This window comes from Microtus pennsylvanicus, chromosome 20 (assembly GCF_037038515.1).
Source record: "Microtus pennsylvanicus isolate mMicPen1 chromosome 20, mMicPen1.hap1, whole genome shotgun sequence".
In the NCBI taxonomy this organism is placed as follows: domain Eukaryota; kingdom Metazoa; phylum Chordata; class Mammalia; order Rodentia; family Cricetidae; genus Microtus; species Microtus pennsylvanicus.
Window position 1 is genome coordinate 20134718 of NC_134598.1, and position 20351 is coordinate 20155068.

General features: G+C 38.2%; 1 protein-coding gene across 2 annotated transcripts in view; it reads left to right on the forward strand.

Moving 5' to 3' along the window:
• The window catches only part of Ptprq (protein tyrosine phosphatase receptor type Q), a 176388-nt gene that overhangs the window by 34232 nt on the left and 121805 nt on the right, over positions 1 to 20351 (forward strand). For both annotated transcript variants that reach the window (XM_075954552.1, XM_075954553.1), the window contains exons 15-17: positions 15371 to 15553; positions 16194 to 16295; positions 19856 to 19976. In XM_075954552.1, coding sequence (XP_075810667.1) covers positions 15371 to 15553; positions 16194 to 16295; positions 19856 to 19976 — 406 coding nt within the window. The remainder of the gene's footprint in view (positions 1 to 15370; positions 15554 to 16193; positions 16296 to 19855; positions 19977 to 20351) is intronic.

A 20351-nucleotide genomic window follows, 5' to 3' on the forward strand; every position in this document is an offset into this window, starting at 1 on the left:
ATTCCTTTGCCCTCTTTATTACCAAAAGGATGGCCTCTCATAGTTATTGATTTAAAGGATTGTTTTTTCACTATACCTTTGCAAAAAGAAGATAGAGAAAAACTTGCCTTCACAGTGCCTACTTATAACAATTCTCAACCTTCGAGGAGGTACCACTGGACCGTTCTCCCCCAGGGTATGTTAAATAGCCCCTCCCTGTGCCAATATTTTGTGAACCAACCATTGCAAATAATACGCAAGAAATTTCCCAAATCTATAGTATACCATTACATGGACGACATCTTGTTATCCGATTCAAACATGGATACCTTGAACAGACTGTTTGAAGAAATAAAGATACTTTTACCTAAATGGGGATTGCAAATCGCTCCTGAAAAGATTCAGAAGGGAGATTCTGTTAATTATTTAGGTTATAAAATAGGTTTGCAAAAAATTAAGACACAAAAAGCACAAATTAGGAGAGATCGCCTACGGACTCTTAATGACTTTCAAAGACTGTTAGGAGACATTTCCAGTCTACGACCAGCTATTGGAATAACACCTGATCTAATAATTCATTTGAACAAAACCTTGGATGGTGATAAAGATTTAAACAGTCCCAGAGAATTAACAGCTGAAGCAGAAAAGGAACTGACAATGATTGAGGAAAAATTACAACAGGCACATGTGGACAGGGTGAATCCAGAGCTCGATTGTATTCTTGTCATACTACCATCAAAAATTTCTCCTACAGGAATTTTAATGCAGAGAGATGATATTATTTTGGAATGGATCTTTTTACCACATAAACCAAGTAAGAAACTGAAAACTTATGTGGAAAAAGTCTCTGAGTTAATTATAAAAGGCAAGCTGAGACTTCGTCAACTAGCAGGCATAGACCCAGCAGAAATTATAGTGCCCTTCACTGCTGATGAACTAAAGAAATTATGGGAAGATAATGAACCATGGCAAAGAGCTTGTGCTAATTTTTTGGGAGACATTAATAACAACTATCCAAAAAGCAAGCGGCTTAACTTCATAAAGAGAACTTCTTGGATTCTTCCTCGAATCGTCCGTGATGCTCCAATAACTGGAGCCCGTACATTCTATACTGATGCCAATAAATCAGGGAAGGCAGGTTACAAATCAGAAGACTTGGATAAGGTGGAACAAAGTCCGTATAATTCTGTCCAGAAGGCAGAATTATATGCCATTCTTATGGTGCTAAGGGATTTTAAAGAACCTATTAATATAGTTACAGATTCACAATACGCAGAAAGAGTTATTTTACATATTGAAACTGCTGAATTTATACCTGATGATACTGAACTAACCTCATTGTTTCTCCAGGTTCAAGATTTGATCAGGAACAGGCTTTGCCCTATGTACATAACACACATCCGATCCCATACGGGTCTGCCAGGTCCTCTAGCACAAGGTAATGCAGAAATTGATCAATTACTGATTGGTAGTGTGCTACAAGCCTCTGAATTTCATAAAAAACATCATGTTAATAGCAAAGGTTTGAAGAAAGAGTTTTCAATTACATGGCAACAAGCTAAGGAGATTGTAAAGAAATGCCCTACTTGCTCTTTCTATAACCAAACGCCACTGCCTGCAGGGGCTAATCCAAAGGGCACCCAAAGGAATGAAATCTGGCAGATGGATGTGTTCCACTTTGCAGAATTTGGCAAATTAAAATATGTTCATCACACCATTGACACTTATTCAGGCTTTCAGTGGGCAACTGCTTTAAGTTCAGAAAAAGCTGATTCAGTAATCACTCATTTATTAGAAGTCATGGCTATCATGGGTATACCTACACAAATAAAAACGGACAATGGTCCTGCTTATGTTTCTAGGAAAATGAAACGGTTTTTTGATTATTACAATATCAAGCATGTTACAGGTATACCATACAACCCTACAGGTCAAGCAGTCATAGAAAGATCAAATCGAACTATAAAAGATATGTTGAACAAACAGAAAGGGGTGGAAAACACCCCCAGAAATAGGCTACATAATGCTTTGTTAACCTTGAATTTTCTCAACGCTAATGAGAAGGGAACAACGGCTGCAGAAAGACATTGGATAATGGAAAAGTCTACTGAACTAAATCAACCAGTTTATTTCAAGGATGTGCTGACCTCACAATGGAAGCCAGGATATGTGCTACGTTGGGGAAGGGGTTTTGCTCTTATCTCCACAGGTGAGGAAAAATTGTGGATACCATCAAAATTAATAAAGGTTCGGTTTGAAGAAGAGAAGCCACTTGGAAAAGATAAATAACAATTCTTTCATAAGGATGGCGAACATACTGATGGTAAGAAATACAGATAGGTTTGGAGGCGGGGTTCTTTTCTTATCTCCACAGGAAAACACTCATCTTCAAAGAAATTAAGGAACCCTGAATATTTAATTACTGATGGATGGACACATTTTGTAAGTATTAATTTTTATTTATATATCTTATTAAACATTTCTTTATAAATATATAGAGCTGGTTTTGAAGTTGGACTCTGGCTCAGTCCTTCTCCAATTCCAAGCCTGTTAGTAAGAGAAAAACCCAGAGTTTCTGGAGTTTCTGTCTCATGTCAAGAGCCATGATATGGGACAGAAAGAAATATGAGTTTAGAAAACATCCTTGCTTTTCTTCATATCTATCATACTTTTCATTGAATATATATATCATGCCTTTTATTGAATATATATATGTATGTATATATATGTCTATATGATTAATGTTTAAGTTTTTCACAATGAACAATGAGTTTTTCCCGAAGTGACATTTGAAGTTTCCAGGAAGAAGATGGGGCCTCACAACAACAACTCTACCTGGTTGAGATGACGTCATGATACTGATAGCGCTACTACAAGACCTGTTTTGGATACCAGCTGCACAAGACGATCCCAACTTGGTTAGCTGAAATGGTGCACATCTTGTACAACATTCTGGCCAGACCTCCACAAAATACTCAGAGACTATTTGCAATTTTAAAAGACATTGATCTTGAAATTTAACCATCATTTTACTTTCACAGGATCCCCCAGAAAGAACGTCGCCCCCATGACAGCTGGAAGTAATTCTAGAGGACGACGTCCCCTCTCCCAGTAAAGTTTACCCCTGGGTTTAGGGACATCATTTAGGGGTTGGGAGGTTGGGGGAGGAATTTTATAAGCTCAGGGATCATTTTGAAAAAAAAAAAAGAGAGGGAATGATGGGATTATAGATTTATAATTGTGAGTTACTGCTTTTAGACAAATATATTGGTATCAATTCTTGTATATTGAAACAAAGTTAAATTATATTGACTATTGTATGCATGCATGTTTCTATGTCTGTTTAAAACATTTTTATGTATTGACATATATTGTATTGATATATATATTGTATACATTTACCATATTGCAATGTACATTTCTACCTCTGATTAAGATACTTATATAATGTTTGTGCATTGATATATATTTACCATATTGCAATGTATATTTTTACAGTGTTTATATTTGGAGGTCATTATCCTCATTTGTTACACAGTTGTTTATTGTCTTAGTCTTTAAGTTAGATAGATATTGAGAATTATATAGATAAATAGTCATCTAAGTTTGTCATTTATAATCAGACTAATCAGGTTCTTTAGATATATAGAGATTATACTCAGTATAGATAGATAATCTTCAACCTCTTCAAAGAGCTGTAGAAAATGGCCTTTAATCTAACTCAGAGTTTCGTGATAGTGAGACACAATTGCTCCTGGCAACACCACTCCATTCCCGAGAGAATGTTGAGCACCAAAGACACTCCACCTGGAGCCTTTCTATTTGGCAGAACTGGCCTTTGGGCAAAGAAATGCCTATACCTCAACCACTGACACAGTTACAGAGCGTGCATCAATGGATAAAACAGGACTGTCATATCCTGCCAAGACAGGGTAAGATAGTTTTGAAAAGTTCCTTGCCTTTAATAATGGTATGTCAGTTATGTTAGGCCTTAGCCAAAATTGGTTGACTCAACATTGCAAACGAGACTTTGGGTGATTGCCCAGGTAGTCAGTTGTCTCTGTCAATTGTTGCACATTTTGGATATATCTCGCTTGTTGAGTAGTGTTTATTCCCTTCTCAGATCTTTGACAGAGTTGAAGATTATATAATTGTAGTTACTCTTTACATTATTTGGACTCCTTGAGATAGAATGTTTAGCAAAGCTTTTGTTCTCAATATTGTTTGTTATATTTATTATTTGTTGTTATTGTATGTAGTTGTATTTGGTTTAGTTCTGTCTTATTTAGACAAAAAGGGGAGATGTAGGGATAAGTCCCGCCCCTTAGGGGGCGTGTTCGCCTCGGGCTAATGTCTGCCTATAAATTGGGCGAGCGTGCTCCGAGCTCTCTTCTGCTTTCCTGGTCTCCGCGGGAACGGTGGTTCTGTAAGTCTATCTCTACATTAAAACTATATATATATTTTTACAAACTGTCTGCGTTCGTTTACGCCGCTACAGAAAAGGAGGGATTCTGAAGGATACTAAGATATCACCTGAAGATGAATGAGCTCAAAACAGCTGTCCATTCCTCAATTTAATAATAGTATTAAACATAGATCTTTTTCTTATAAAAGACCCACACTTTCAGTTAAGCTCCATGTACTGTTATTGTGGTGAAAACTTATTGATATGATAATGCTGCTAATAATAAAATACAAATAAAATAAAAGAATTAGGGGCTGCAGAGATGGCTCGGCTGTTAAGAGTACTGCCTGATCTTCCAAAGGTCCTGAGTTCAATTCCCAGCAACCCTATGGTGGCTCACAACCATCTGTAATGAGATCTCATGCCCTCTTCTGCAGACATACATGCAGGCACAACACTGTATACATAATAAATAAATCTTAAAAAAGCAAAAAAAGTAAGAAAATTATCTGTTCAGGATCCTTATCATATTTAGAGAACTTGAGTTGATTTATGTTCAGAAGTAAAACAGAGGGTTCCTGTAGGGGCGATCAATTCAGGCTGATTTTGGGTTCATGGGAGTGAATGAGTTTGAGTGTGTGTAGGTGTGCTTTTGGTACAGAATGGGCAATTTACAAATGAGATTAGTTTTCTTATACCCAGTGTACAGTAATCGACAGAATAACAAGAATCACTAAGAATGGTTCTTTTGGTGACATAGACAGAGTCTCTTTCCTTCTTACCCCATAACTTTCTCTATGGTCATCCTTTAAGTAAATATTTTTTAACTTCTCTGATTTGGGGAAATAACCACTAAACATTTTGACACAGATGCATACTAAAACAGTGAACATAACTCTATGATTTTTTGCATTAGTGTATTAATAACATCTTTAAGTTTGTTGATGTACTTCACAATTTTATATGCCAAGCATACTGTCTTACAGCATCTTTGTAATAACATCCTTTACTGTAATCATGAATTAAATTATAGCTTTTGTTTTTAGATCTTGAATAGAATCAGTTTATTCCAACAGTTAAGTGTCATTGTGCGATTGCTACCATTGGGAGTACTCTGGATGCTAGCTGAGAAAATTATCAGTGTATCTTCACTCTCCAAAATCAATGAGTCATTGCTCTGCCTGAAGATTCAGCTCTGGCTATCTCCTAAGGATAAATGAATAAAATATAAAGGCTGTCATGCTGAGCTCAGGGATATATTTTTGTCCTGATTGCTGAGAGTAGGCAAGCAATGCCAGAGGGACACCTTTGCAACATTTCTTTCAAAGTCATAAGTTATACTACATTAAAGTCTTAAGTCCACAGCATTCTAAATAACTTTTCTCCTCCTTATAATTAGAGGACTTTTTCACTTTCTTAAAATGGAAGGTGAAATGATGTAATTATGTTTTAACTAAAATTATTACTTTAAAAAGTAATATTTTTACTTAAAACATAATAACCTTGGGACCGGGCTCTGCAAATTTGCATATTGATTGGTGGCTGCTTTCTGTAGTAGTCTCGATCTGCTTCAAAAGAGAAATTTCCTTGATGAGAGGTCAAGGCTACACTTATCTGTGGGCATACAGACAAACGTTTATAGATTGTTGGTAGGGAATATATCAGGCATGGTATCCCTCCTGTTGAGTGGGTTTTAAGCCCATTTAGAGTGTTGTTGGTTACCACCAAGGTATTTGTGCCACTATTGCATCGGTAAGGTTATTGCGCTGTGACGATTGTTGATATGCTTCATAGGCATTATAGTTGGATAGGACTGTTGTTGTTTCTGGCCTTTGCAAGGTGTTTTCTGGGCCCAGTTCCAGTGAATACATGTATAACCCCCCTCCACACACATACCTAAGGCACAGGGAACACTGTTGATATTGTCAGAGTCAGAGAATCAGGAAGTTTACTATGAGATTGTATCTCCTTGTAATACCAGAAATTATACCCTAAAGCATCACCAACATGACTTCCCAGTACCAATCTGCATGGAGCAATCCTATGAGGCCTCAACCCTACCTAAAGAACTACAGTATACCAAGGAAAGCTGGGAGTTGTTAAGGTAGTCTTCTATAGGAAGGACCTCACCGATTCGTTGTCCAGTGCAAAATGGTCAGTCCTGAAAATATACATACAGATAGTATTAAATGGACTGAACAGGCTAGGAATATATGTGTGTGTGAAATACATATATGTATATATGAAATACATACATGTATATATGTATACAACATTATTATATATTCATGTGATATAATATATATTCATATATTAATCATACAGGCATTAGTGAGACAAGAGGCAATGGATTTGAAGAAGAGTGGGGAGGGATATATAACAGGGTTATGAGGGAAAAAGGGGAAGGGAGAAATGTAGTTAAATTATAATCTAAAGAAGAAACAATACATGATTACAACGTTTCCCCCCTTCTATTTACTACTTGAAAACTGTTCCATTTCCCCTCCTTTTATTCCAACCATACACCAACCCATTACTCTTCTCAGATTCATGGATTATTTTCCTTTTATTGTTATTGTTTTATACACACACGTACACACAATCACACATAAATGTATATAAATATAACCAACTGAGTCTATTTAGTGTTCCTTATATGATGATGATTTTAGGGATGAGCACTTGACATTGGACAATCAATTAAGGGAGTTATACTGAGGAAGATTAATTTTTCCTCCCCCTGCAGCCATTAGTTGCTGAAAATTCATTAGTGGAATTTTTAGGGTTACTTATGCATACTATCATAGCATCTTCAAATAATAAAAATTTTGATTTCTTCCTTCCTTGCTTGTATCCTCTTGGTCTCCTTCAGTTTGTCTTATTGCTTTAGCTAAGATTACAACTACTGTATTGAATTGGTATGGAGAGTGTAGATAACCTTGTCTTATTCCTGATTTTAGTGGAATTGTTTTGAGTTTCTCTCTATTTAAGTCAATGTTGGCTATGGGCTTTCTTCAAACTGCTTTTATCATGTTTTGGTATGCCCCTTGTATCCCTAATGTCTCTAGGACTTTTATCATGAAGGGTGTTGGATTTTGTCAAAAGATACTTCTGCTTCTAGTGAGATTTTTTTTTACATTTATAGATTTTCATACATTGAACCATCCCTGCTTCTCTGGGATGAAGCCTTCTTGATCATGGTAGATGATCTTTTTCATGTGTACTTGGATTTGGTTTGCAACTATTTTGTTGAATGTTTTCATCTATGTTTGTAAGGGAAATTGATTCATAATTCTATTTTGTTGTTGTTGTTATTGTGTTTTTATGTGGTTTGGCTACAAGGATGACTATGGCCCTGCTAAACAAATTGGACAAGGTTCCTTCTGTTTCAATTTTGTGGAATAATTTAAGGAGTATTTACATTAACTCTTCTTTGAAAGTCTGGTAGATTTCTGTGCTAAAATCATGTGACCCCAGGTTTGGGGTTTGGAGACTTTAATTATGGCTTCTATTTAAATAGGGGCTGTATGTCTGTTTAAATTGCTTGTCTGATCTTGATTTAACTTTAGGAAGTGATATGTATTGAGAAAATTATCCTTTTTTTGCTTTCCAATTTGGTGAAATATGGGATTTTAAACCATCATCCTTTGATTCTCTGGGTTTCCATGTCTGTTGTTATATTCCCTTTTTCATTTCTAATTTTGTTAACTTGGATATTCCTTCTCTTCCTTTTAGTGAAATTGGATAAAGATTTGTCAATCATAATGATTTTCTCAAAGAACCAACTCTTTGTTTCATTCATTCTTTTTGCTATTGTTTCTACTATATTGATTTTTGTGCTGATGTTATTTCTTGCCATCTACCCATTTTGGGTGTGTCTTCTTTTTGGTTTAGAGCTTTCAAGTGTGCTATTAAGTTACTAGTATGAGATTTCTCTATTTTTCTTTATACAGTCACTTACTTATTACTATGAACTTGCTTCTTAGACCCACTTTCACTGTGTCTGTTCCACGAGTTTGCATGTGCTATGAATTCATTTTTATTTATTTCAAAAGTATTTTTATTTATTTATTTATTATTAAAAATTTCCGCCTCCGCCCCACCTCCCATTTCCCTCCCCCTCCTGCCACTCCCCTCTCCCTCTCTCTCCAGTCCAAAGAGCATTCAGGGTTCCTTGCCCCGTGGGAAGTCCAAGGTCCTACCCCCTCCATCCAGGTCCAGGAAGGTTTGCACCTTCCATAAGGCTCTTTTAAAGTTTTTGTGCCATAGTTCAGCTATGTTGCAATCCTCAGGGCCTACTGTGGTAGGTAGGGTTGCTGGCCTCTAGTGGAGAAATCATGTCCTTACTGTTACTGATTGTGTTTTTATGCCGGCCTCTAACCATTTGGTTTGGGGAGATTGCAATTCTAGGTTCTAATACCTGGTTTTGTCTTTGTTAGGTAGATTTTACCCGTTGTTTCTGTTGCCCTTTCTCATTCTTAGGAAGGTGTGGTGGCTGTGTGTTGCCTGGTAGGGAATTTGTCTGCAATACTATTAGGCCTGGCCTCTGAGAATTCCAGGCAAAATGTGTTTCTAGGTTTTGAGCAGTGCCACTTAGGAATGGGGTGGCCTAAAAAGGAAGTCTGAAGAGATCCACAGGAGAGAAAAAAAGCAGGGTGCTCCACCAGGATCTGCTTATTCCTCTGGCAATGGAAGAAGAATTTGAGGAAAGATCACAACTGATAGTCTGCTAATTTAAACGAGAGGCAGAGAACAGTTCCTACTAGGGAGTTTTTATTCATCCAGACACATTTATAATCCTATGTGGGGGATTAAATGAGAAAAAATAAAGACAAAAAAACATTCACATGGGGAAATTGCTAAATGTTAAAAGTAGGAAGAAATGCTGTGTGTTTGAAGAACTGTATACTTGTCTTCTTCAAGCTGTGAGACAGGCAGAAATAAGTGCAGCTGATTCCTGGGTACCAATCGAGGAAATTTGGTGATTCTTGCTAAGGTGAAACTGTTGGGGAATAATGGCACAAGAACATCATCTGATTCACACTTTTGATATGTCTCTGCTGAATGAGTTGTACATGGGAAGATAGAAAAGTAAGTACGACCACTGGGCCGGTGTCATCTGAGTATCTGTGTGAAGGGGAGTGGCATTTATTGTGATGGGAGAAGTTCAAGGAAGCAGTCATTTAGAGAAAGTTCAGTTCTCTTCTTAGGTAGGTGGTTGTCAAAAGGCAATTAAATCTCAAAGAATCTGTAAGTTTGAAGGCATTGCTACATGTCTGATACACAAATTCAAAGGATAAAATTTCTCATAAGGATGAGCCACACAAGATAAGATAGGGAGCATAGAATACCTTGGGCTATGTGACATTGGGAGGTTGAAAATGAATCAATGAAAACCTAAGCAGTTGTCACCCATAAAGTGGGAGAAAACCCATGGTCAGTTATTTGCAGTTAGAAGCCACTTACAAGGTCAAATGCTCTTGATGAATGAAGAGAGATGAAGACAAGCATTTGATGGATGCTGTGGTAAGAGACGGCTGGCATTAGTGACTTGAATGGAGTAGAATTCGTGGAGAAAATGCCTGATTGGAGTTATGATTTAGAGAGCATGATGGGTAAGAGAGGGTGGAATTTCAAGAAATCTAGATATTCAGTGAAAGATAGAATGGAACCATGTTTGAGGGGACTTTTTATGGAGGCTGACTTTATAACTCTTTCCTTGATGTGTATTTCAACACATGTGTGTTAACGTACATTCCTAGGTCATTTAAAGTGTGAGGTCTGAACAGCCAGGGGAATGTAATCTTGAAGAATGAAGGCCTTGTTAAGCAATAATGAGGGTAGGCAGTTTATACAGATTTATGGTAGGAAGAAGTCTTATTATTTTTTTAATCAATGAAATGGGATACAAGCTTATCAGGTTAGAATAAGAAAGGGAAAGATTATCGGCCTTTTGGGGCAGATAAGGAAGGGTGAAAATGCACATAAAAGAGTAGAAGATTGAACTAACTAAAGGAAATATAAGCAACCAGTAATGAAAAAAAAAAACCTCCCTGTAATTTCAGGTTAGAAATTCAAGTGAGGCTGTTCCACATGGAGGGATATTTCATGTAGCCATTTTCAGCAGTTACACTAGGAATGTTCACATGGGATAGAGTTGGGCTACACATCAATAGAGACTTGGCAAAGAAAGTAAGGTAGAAGCTGGAGTTGATGAAGATGGCTGAGTGTGTGGGAAGTCCTTCTGTATATGTGTTGCTTTTATTGGTTAATGAATAAAGAAGCTGGCTTAGCCTGTGATAGGACAGAGTAGAGTTAGGCAGGGAAAACTAAACTGAATGCTGGAAGAAAAAAGGCAGAGTCATGAAGCTGACAGATTAGAAAGACGCAAGCCAGTAGCTGGGATTTTGCCGGTAGGCCACGAGCCTTGTGGTAAAATATAAAATAATAGAAATGGGTTAATTCTAGATGTAAGAGCTAGCTAGCAGTATGCTTAAGTGATTGGCCAAGCAGTGATTTAATTAATACAGTTTCTGAGTGATTACTTTGGTTCTGGGCAGCTGGGAACAAACAAGCGGCCTCCTACTACAGCTGAGTTGTGATTATAGTAGTTGCTGGGAACTAGCCTCACTGCAGGGAAATTAGGGCCCACCAAAGACAATGGACAATGGGAACTTGATGAAAGGGAAAGAATTTTTTGAATTGGGATGACAAGACTGGAAAGGTAGGAGATAGATAAATGGAAGAACATTGGCTATTTTTGGTAATCAACAAGTCTCAGGTGTGGCTATAAAAGCGAGGTTTAAGATGAAGTGGAAGAAAATATTACCAGAGTTAAAGAGATCAAGGGATGCAAAGTTCAGGGGCTTACATGTATCATTTGTGTGGCTGTTGATTTCTCTAAACGTGGCAGAGAAAAAGCTAGTTTCCTGGGCTATATAAATCCTTAAGATTCTTGGAGAAGTTATTTAGAAAAATGACACAGCCTATTTAAGGAATGTGATTAAGGAATGAAGTGATGCCTGATAGAATAGGATCATAAAGGATCTGTAATTCTTCAGGAAGAAGAAAGTAGAAAATGTTTATACACAGAAGAGGGGAGACATAAATATATCTTCCCAGGTCTTAGGCCCCAGTGTTACCGGGATTATGAAGGAAAAGCAAGTCCAGTTCCTGAGACCCCTTGGGCTCATGTTCTTGGTCAATTCCGATTTTCACTCAGCGACAGAGGGTAACAGAAGCAGTTAAAGCAGCTGTTGAGGATTTCTGTCACCGCTGCACATGCTTGGGATGGAACTAAAGATTTAGAGTTCTTAGGAAGGGAAAACAGGTTTACATTGCTAGACATTGCTACTGATAGCTATGTATTAAATTATTATTTTTTATTAATGCTTTGCATTCTTGCATCAGGTTTTCTCCTAATGCCTTAACTGTAATAAGGACATGGAATCTATGCTTGCAGGGGTTTCTGAATTTTATTAGTTTACTATGCTTGTAAGTAGGAATTTTGTCTATATATTTAGAATACCAACAATAAAGGATTAAATTCCTTTCTTCAGAGAGGGAAAAATCTCATAATAGGACCATAAAATGCAATAATGTTCAGAATCTTAATTTACGTTGGTGAATTGCTCCCTTGAACAGTCATTATTGTCGCTGCTGTGTGAGGGAACTGTTATCTTACCATTGTTGCTACCATGAGCTTTCCTCTCTTCCTTTCAAAATGTACCCATCTGTGGCAAAACAATGTTTCTTTTATGAGGGGCAAGGAGACCACTTGTCTGTGAATATAAGGATAAATGTTTAGAATATAGTGATGACTATCATGAGTTCATATACATGCACATCACATTGCACAGACTAAGCTGGTTATATTTATTTAGGAACACACACACATATTATATGTATATCTGTGGGCACAAATATTTTTGAAATTATAATAAACTACATTATTATCTTTTCCCTAACACTTAAAATTAAACACACACACTCACATACAAAATGCATTTCTCATAGCAGAATATCACTAGGACTCATTATATTGCCCTTTTTCCAGTTCTGTTTGCTTCTAACCTAGGTCTCTGTACTATCCAGCCTCTGGATCCTGACCCTCCAGGCAGTATCAGGGGTGCGCTCCCTCTTGTGAGGGTCTCAAGAAGGACCTGTCATTGGGGAGCCATTTCACAATTTCTGTGCCAACTTTACTCCAGCACACCTTATAGGCTGGACAAATTGTAGGTTGAAGGCTTTGTGGCTGGGCTGGTGTCCAATCCCTCTACTGGAAGTCTTGCCTGGTTACAGGAGATAGCCAGTTCAGTCTTACTATCCCCTATTGCTAGGAATCTTAGCTGGGATATACTTGTAGAGTCCTGAGATTTTCCTTTGTACTGGGTTTCTAGATCTTTCTAGATATAACTCTGACTCCAGTTGTTTCTCCCAGTACACTCTCCCTCCATTCTCCCCCCATTACTGAATCCCTCATATTTCCATCCCCACCTCCTTACCCCACTCCCGTTGAGACCACTCCCCTCCCATCCACCAAAGAGGAAATAGAAGAGGCATCCTTTCTAGTTCTTCACTCAGAGGAATGGCAAGAAGGATCGCATTTCTTCTGTCCTCTCTACTTGGACTGGTGATTGGGTTTTCCCTCCCTGTCGCTGTTCACCAGTCGCCTGAGTACAGGAGTCACTGCTCACTTATTGTTCCTGGACAATGTATACCAACCATGTGTACCATGGTTCTTGTGTAATTGCATTGCTGGGGGCCCAACTCCTCATGCAGGGGTGTTCCTTACCCTTCAATTGTCCCAAGACATTACAATCATTCTATAGGTAAGCTGGATATTATACCAGATTCTTCCTTCCTTCAGTTTTCTTCCTTCCTTCCTTCCTTCCTTCCTTCCTTCCTTCCTTCCTTCCTTCCTTCCTTCCTTCCTTTCTTTCTTTCTTTCTTTCTTTCTTTCTTTCTTTCTTTCTTTCTTTCTTTCTGTATGTGTGCATACATGGATGTATGTAAGTGAGAATGGATAGATGGATGTCATAGCAAGTTTGTGGGACTAGAAGACAACAGTCAGGAGTGGGATTTTGCTTCGAACTTGTAGAGGCGGGACCTTTGTCGCTGTTTGTGTTGTCCTATGTCAGCCTGCTGGCTGCCCACAGGATGTCATTTTCCTTCCTCTCTCCACCTCCCCCGCTACTGCAGGCGTGCAGGGATCATAGATTACACATTATTACAAGCAAGGATGCTTTACACGGGTTCTGGGCTCCAGTGTGAGTTAGGCGGCTTGTATGGAGAACGCTTACTTGCTGAGCCATCTTCCTGCTGCAGTTCTCCAGCTGCTTTTGGTAATTGCTTTTATGTCACCTTGAGTCTTAGTTATTGTAGGTAACGTATTCATTCGGTGCTGTCAGTCTTCTCCATGGCCAGAATTAGAATCCCATACAGTTGGGAACCACTTTCTACACTGCATTCAACACAGTGGGACCACTAAATATAGAAAACCAGTCTTTTATTTACGAATATCTTATATTCTTAGGGGATGCTTTTATTCTCAAGTTATATTACTCAGCCTCTAATTCAAGACAATTTCATTTATTTTTTTCTTTTATTTCTTTGAATTTTTTATTTAACTAATTAAAAAGTTTCATTTATTATACATACTGGCCACAGTCTCCCCTCCTTCTTTTCCTCTCATTCCCTTCTCCCTGCTTCTCCTCTCTACCCTGTCCCACAATCTGCTCCTCCTCCATCTTGGTTCAGAAATGGAGGCAGGCCTTCCATGGAGTCAATAAAACATGGCACTTCAAGTTTAGGCAGGGCCAAGCTTACCCTCTAAGGCTGGGCAAGGCAGCTTAGCACAAGGAATAGGTTTACAAAATTCAGCTCAAGCTCCAGGGACAGGTCCTGATCCCATTGCTAGCAGCCCCATGAACAGATCAAGCTACATAACTGTCACCGACATGCAGGGGGGCTTAGGTCAGCCTCATGTAGGTTCCCTAGCTGTCAGTACAGAGTCCTTGAGCTCCCACTAGTTTGGGTCAGCTGTCTCTGTGGGTTCCTCTGTCATGACCTTGACCAACTCCCCCTCCTCCTTCACTTCAGCAGGAGTCCTGGAGCTTGGCCCAGGGCTTGGCTGTGGATCTCTGCATCTGTTTCCATCAGTTACTGGATGCAGACTCTCTGATGACAATTAGGGTAGTCACCAATCTGATTACAGAAAATGGCCAGTTTAGGGATGCTCTCCAGAACCTGAAAACAAAAATCAAGATCAAGACAGTTTCTTGCTTTTTCATTGATTCTGTTTTGGGCCAAGCTAGCTTATTGACTTTTTGAAATGGTATCGTGGGTGAAAGCCAAAATCATTAAAAAACTGGTTTTGCTTCTCCTTCTTGCATCAGTGTTTAGCTTAGTACAGGTCAAAGTCTTTTAACAAAAAATTCTTACAGTCAATTTACTATTAAGTATTAGAACAATATTCTTAAATCAATTCCCTTTTAAAATATGAGGTTGTTGTCCCCCCACCACCAAGAAGCGACCCACCAAGTGGCAAACTGAACCAGAACATGGGTTTTAATTTAAAATGTAAGTTTTCTCCATTGATGTTTAAGCAAGAACCCAATTTTCTGCTTTCACCTCATATGTATTTGCACATGTAGAAGATCTTGAAATTATCTCCCTCATATTAAAATGACTCAAGTTATCTTGAGATTCAGTAGTGTATTCATGGTTTGGAAATAAAAATATCAATTAGAAAGTCCAGAATCATAGAGTGTTCTTTCCTTTGAAATGGCTTTTGGCCCTTTATAGCTGTTAGTTGCTATGGTTCCTGTACACCTCACTTTGTTTAAGAGGCACAGCACTGTGTGTCACTCTGGGTCTAATGTGTGTATTTAAATATCTTCTGGCAAGTGTGTAAAACTTTTAGTTGGGAAGTTTTAGGGTGCATTTGTTTTTATAAAAATTATATCTTTGATTTCTCCTCCCCAGTTCCTGATAGTGCACCAGAAAATATTACCTACAAAAACATTTCCTCACGCGAGATTGAGCTATCCTTCCTTCCTCCAAGCAGTCCAAATGGCATTATACAAAAGTACACAATTTACCTTCGGAGGAGTAATGGCAACGAGGCAAGAACTATAAATACGACCTCCCTGACTCAGAGCATTAGAGGTAAGATAAAATTATCCCGTTTTATATTTACCTTTATATTGACAGCATGGCCAGAAAATATTAACCTAATATGTTAAAATAACTTAATTGCCATGATTTATATACTAGGAATAAGAATTCTTTTTTTGGCAAAACAATGTGGGAATTTATGATAGTCGGTTGTGAAAACACTCTCCATCTGGTATTTTCTATACTATCTTATATCTTGTGTCCATTAACAGAAGAGATTTTTTGGGGGGCGGGGCATGGTGTGTGTGTGTGTCACTGCACACACGTGGAGGTTAGAAGACTATTCTGTGTGTTCGTGCTCATCTTTCTGTGAATTTCTGTGCATTCTCCCATGTGTACCTCCCATGTTGCTGTGGGAACACGGGGGTTCCAGTTACACAGTTCTGCCCCTGGCTTGACATGGATTCTGGAGATTTGAGCTAAGGTCCGCAGGATTGCACAGCTACTGCTCTACCCACTGAGCCATCTCCACAGCCCTATTTCCGTACTTCAAGCCTGCTAATCAATCCTAGTTTATTGGGCTTTCACTTTTGGAAGAGCGTCAAATGGAGAGTCATTTCCTCGTTTACCTACTGCACAGCAAGGATATATTTACTCTCTGTGCCAGCGTATCTATTCTGTTTCTACTTAGGACTGAAGAAATACACCCACTATGTGATCGAGGTGTCTGCGAGTACACTCAAAGGGGAAGGAGTTCGGAGTACGCCAGTAAGCATACTGACAGAGGAAGATGGTAAGACTGCCATACGTACTGACAGGCTTTGGTTGTGAAGATTCCACAGAACCTGCAGAGATGAGATTGGGCTAATGTGGCCATAGACTGGAGACTAGACAGAATAAAACCTAGTGTAAAAAATTTCCTTTCACCTAAGCTCTGCATAGCACTGGCCCTATAGAGAAGCTTCAGTGTTGTGGTATAAGAGCAACTACAAAAGTTAGATTTATATTGAGAAAAATCAGATACAAACATCTTTTTTTTTTTGCCTTTGAAGCCAACTATACTATGTAAATGTAAATGATAGTTTTATGGGAGTTTTTAAGGCACAGGTTCTAGACTGAATAATGTGAATATTTTAACTAAACAGTGCTCAACATTTTTAATGATACTTATAGTCATTTTGCAGTAGAATTTTTGTACCTTTCAAAGTCTTAAAGTATTAGAATTAGCTTATTAATATATTCAGGCTGTTATTGTAGATTTCCCTAGGTATTAGCCAATATGCTACCAATGAATATTAATACTTTTTAAAATTGAAAATAGATTCTTCTCTCACACAAAACATCCTGATCACGGTTTCCCCTCTTTCTACTTCTCTAAGCTCCCCCACTTTCCCTCTCCCCGAGGTCAACTCCTCTTCCATTTCTCTTCAGAAAAGAAAAGGCCTCCAAGAGACAACAACCAAAACATGACAAAATAAGGCACAATAAGATAAGGCAAAAGTCCCTCATACTGGGGCTGGATAAGGTAACCCAATAGGAGGAAAAGAATCCCAAGAGCAGGCAACAGAGTCAGAGACACCCATTCCCACTGTAAGGAGTCCCACAAAAATACCAAGCTAACAGCTATAACATGTACCCAGAGGACCGGTGCAGGCCCATTCAGGCCCTGTGCTTGTCGCTGAAGTCTCTGTGAGCCCATGTGAGCCCTGCTTAGTTGATTAGTGGGCCATGTTCTCTTTCTGTCCTCCATCCCTTCAGACTCCTACCACACCTCCTTCTGTGAAGTTCCTGATCTCTAAGGGGAGGGGCCAGATGGAGACCTCCAATTTAGACTCTCTTTCTGCATAATGTCTGACTGAGTCTCTGCACCTGCTCCCATCTGCTGAAAGAGGAAGCCTCTTTGATGATGACTGAACAAGTCACTGGTCTATGAATAGCCTAGCAGAATATCATTAAGAATCATTTCATTGTTTTTTTTCCCAGTCATGTTTGGTTCTACTCTTGGCCTTTGGGCTATCCAGTCTCTAGTTACTGGACTTTCAAGCAGCGTAGGACATGGGCTCCCTCCCATGGCATGGCCCTCAAGTTAAACTAGACATTTGTTGGACACTTCCATAAGTTCTGTGCCATTACTGCTCCAGTATATCTTGTAGGTAGGACAGCTTGTAGATGAAAGGTTTTGTGGTTAGGTTGGTGTCATTTGCTCATGCATTTTCTGAATCTAGGTAAAATCAAACTTACTGCAGAGATCATTCTGTATTGATCCCCCAGCAAACCACAGGCCTCTATTGTACTAGAAAATCACTCTGAGGGAGATGCTTTGGAATGGTATTTGTTTATGTTTTATATATTATATATTTTGAAATAATTGGCTTTTGAAAAAAGATCTATTTATTTTATGTATATGAGTACTCCATCTGCATGTAAGACTTTATGAGAGAAAAGGGCCTCAGATCTTACTATAGATAGTTCTGAGCCACCATGGTTGCTGGGAATGGCTCTACTCTGGTAGAGCAGACAGTGCTCTTAATGGCTGAGCCATCTTTCCAGCCCAGCAATGGGTTTTCTATGAAAAAGGAATTATTATTATCATGTTGAGTCTCTTAGGTCATTAAAAAATAGGTTGTCAAGGCAAGTGTTCATCTGAATTCTTGGCCCCATTGCATATTGACTGAGGAACAGAGAGAACAAGAAATACCTTCTGCCTTTCCTGAAAATTCTTAGCAAATGAAGAATGTCCCGGGGAAGTCGACTTTGCTGAGTTAGAACCCTTGGCTAAAAGAGCTTTCAGTGTGGAAGTGTGTAAACAAGCAATTTGTGTAACTTTAGTTACTGGTAGAAGTAAGTTCCTCCAAAAACTATTCACTAGGAATAAAGAAGCAATTATGTTACTCCATAGCATTGGGGAAAATAGAGCTGAGCACTATGTTTAAGCTGGGACTGAGGGAAATGAGGTGAAGAGGGAACAGGTGAGATGAGCTCATGCCACAGGAACACTCTTTGTGTGTTCTGCTGCTCTGAGAGTCTGAATTGATTATGTTGTAAAGGAATTTAGTCTTTAAAAATTCATCTATTGCCAATTTTTACTCTGTTTTTTTGTGTGTGTGTGTGTTCACATCTATACGTGTTGCACTCATTGAAAGTCAGAGGTCAACTCTAGGAAATGGGTTCTCTCATATTACCATGTAGGTTCTGGGGATTGAACTCAGGACATTAAGCTTGGCATCAAGTGACTTTACCTGCTGGATACTCTTGCTGGACTAAAGTTTAGTTTCTCTGGATTGTATTTGAAAATAAAAATGTCCAAAGTATTAATATATATCATTCGGAATATAATATTCATTATATATTCTCTATGATATATTAACACTTAGGTCATATATATGTATATATTCTAGTATTCTTTCAAAGAATATTAAAGTTTATTATAGAATAAAAATATGGAGTCCTGCATGTTTGTATTTAAATTACTTCCAGTTTCTGACAGGCATCCTTCTTCCTAAAAGTAAACACAAATTATACCTCATAATGATGCTAAAAGAGTATTTATAGGTTTGCTTTGATAAGTGAGAGAATGTTCTCTCTTAGAAATGATTTATAACACAGGAAATACATGTCTCTAAATGATATTCAGACTCTTGTGATAATCAGTAGTCAGCAGCATTTGCCAGGGTAGTGCCATTGCAAACAACAAAGCAGAAATACCAGCTAGAGCTGCCATTCTCTGCTATAAGAACATTGAGAGGGATGCTAACCATTTTCTTATTTATGTGTTATACTGCTGCACTGGTGTTTTCTATGGGACCCGTTCAATGATAAAGATGCATTGATTAGATTTTGATCTTACACAGAGTTTTCTGCCATGACCAAGGTTGAGGAATGCCATTGGTCTGGGGGTGGTCAGTCATTCTAACTTCCTTCACAATCTTATTCTTCTTGTTTTTTGAGTATGTGACACCTTTTCCTCTCAACTCTTCACTATCTGGGGAGGGTTTTATTGTTCAATATCTTTAATCACCCCCAATAAAACATTGGCTTCTATTAAAGGATGATAATTTACTGAAATGTTCTTGAACAGTCAGTGAGTCACTGTGACAGACCCGAGTTGTATTTTCTCATGAAATACTTTTTTCCCATTGAATCACAGGAGCAGATGTTCCATGAGCACCATGAAAATCTTCTTTCATCGTTTCTTCTGAACGTAAACAATCAAGCCCTCCCATCTGTGGAGAGAAACCCTGAACCTGATTTGTTTACCATAGAGTTTATCAGAAAAAAAGCCCTAAATGCTTTCAATTTACATTTTCCATAAATATCTAATGAAATGTGTCATTCTTTGTCAAAAATTTCCAGCTCCTGATTCTCCTCCTCAGAACTTCTCTGTGAAACAGTTGTCTGGTGTCACTGTGATGTTGTCATGGCAACCACCCTTGGAGCCAAATGGAATTATCCTCTATTACACAGTTTATGTCTGGTAAGAATTTTTTGGGAGTAGTTCTGAGAACAAATATTAATTTGTAATCTAATAGGAATGTAGTGTTTATTTCAGAATGTGATGCTGCATTAGGGCCCTGGTTATTAATAGGTGAGATAAAATCCTTTTTAATGAATAACTCAGCACAGCTCATATTATGCAGTAGGTCAGCAAATAAAAACTTTTGCATCTAAAACAGAAAATTGTTATGGAAAAAATTACACTAAACGTATACTCCAGGAGATCTGAATAATCAACCTACATGATTATAAGTGTATGATTTAAAATATTTGAAACTCTTAAAATAAATGCTCTATACAACTTTTTTCAAGTTTCCTTACATAAAATAATTTCGATTGAAGTTTAAACCAAAGA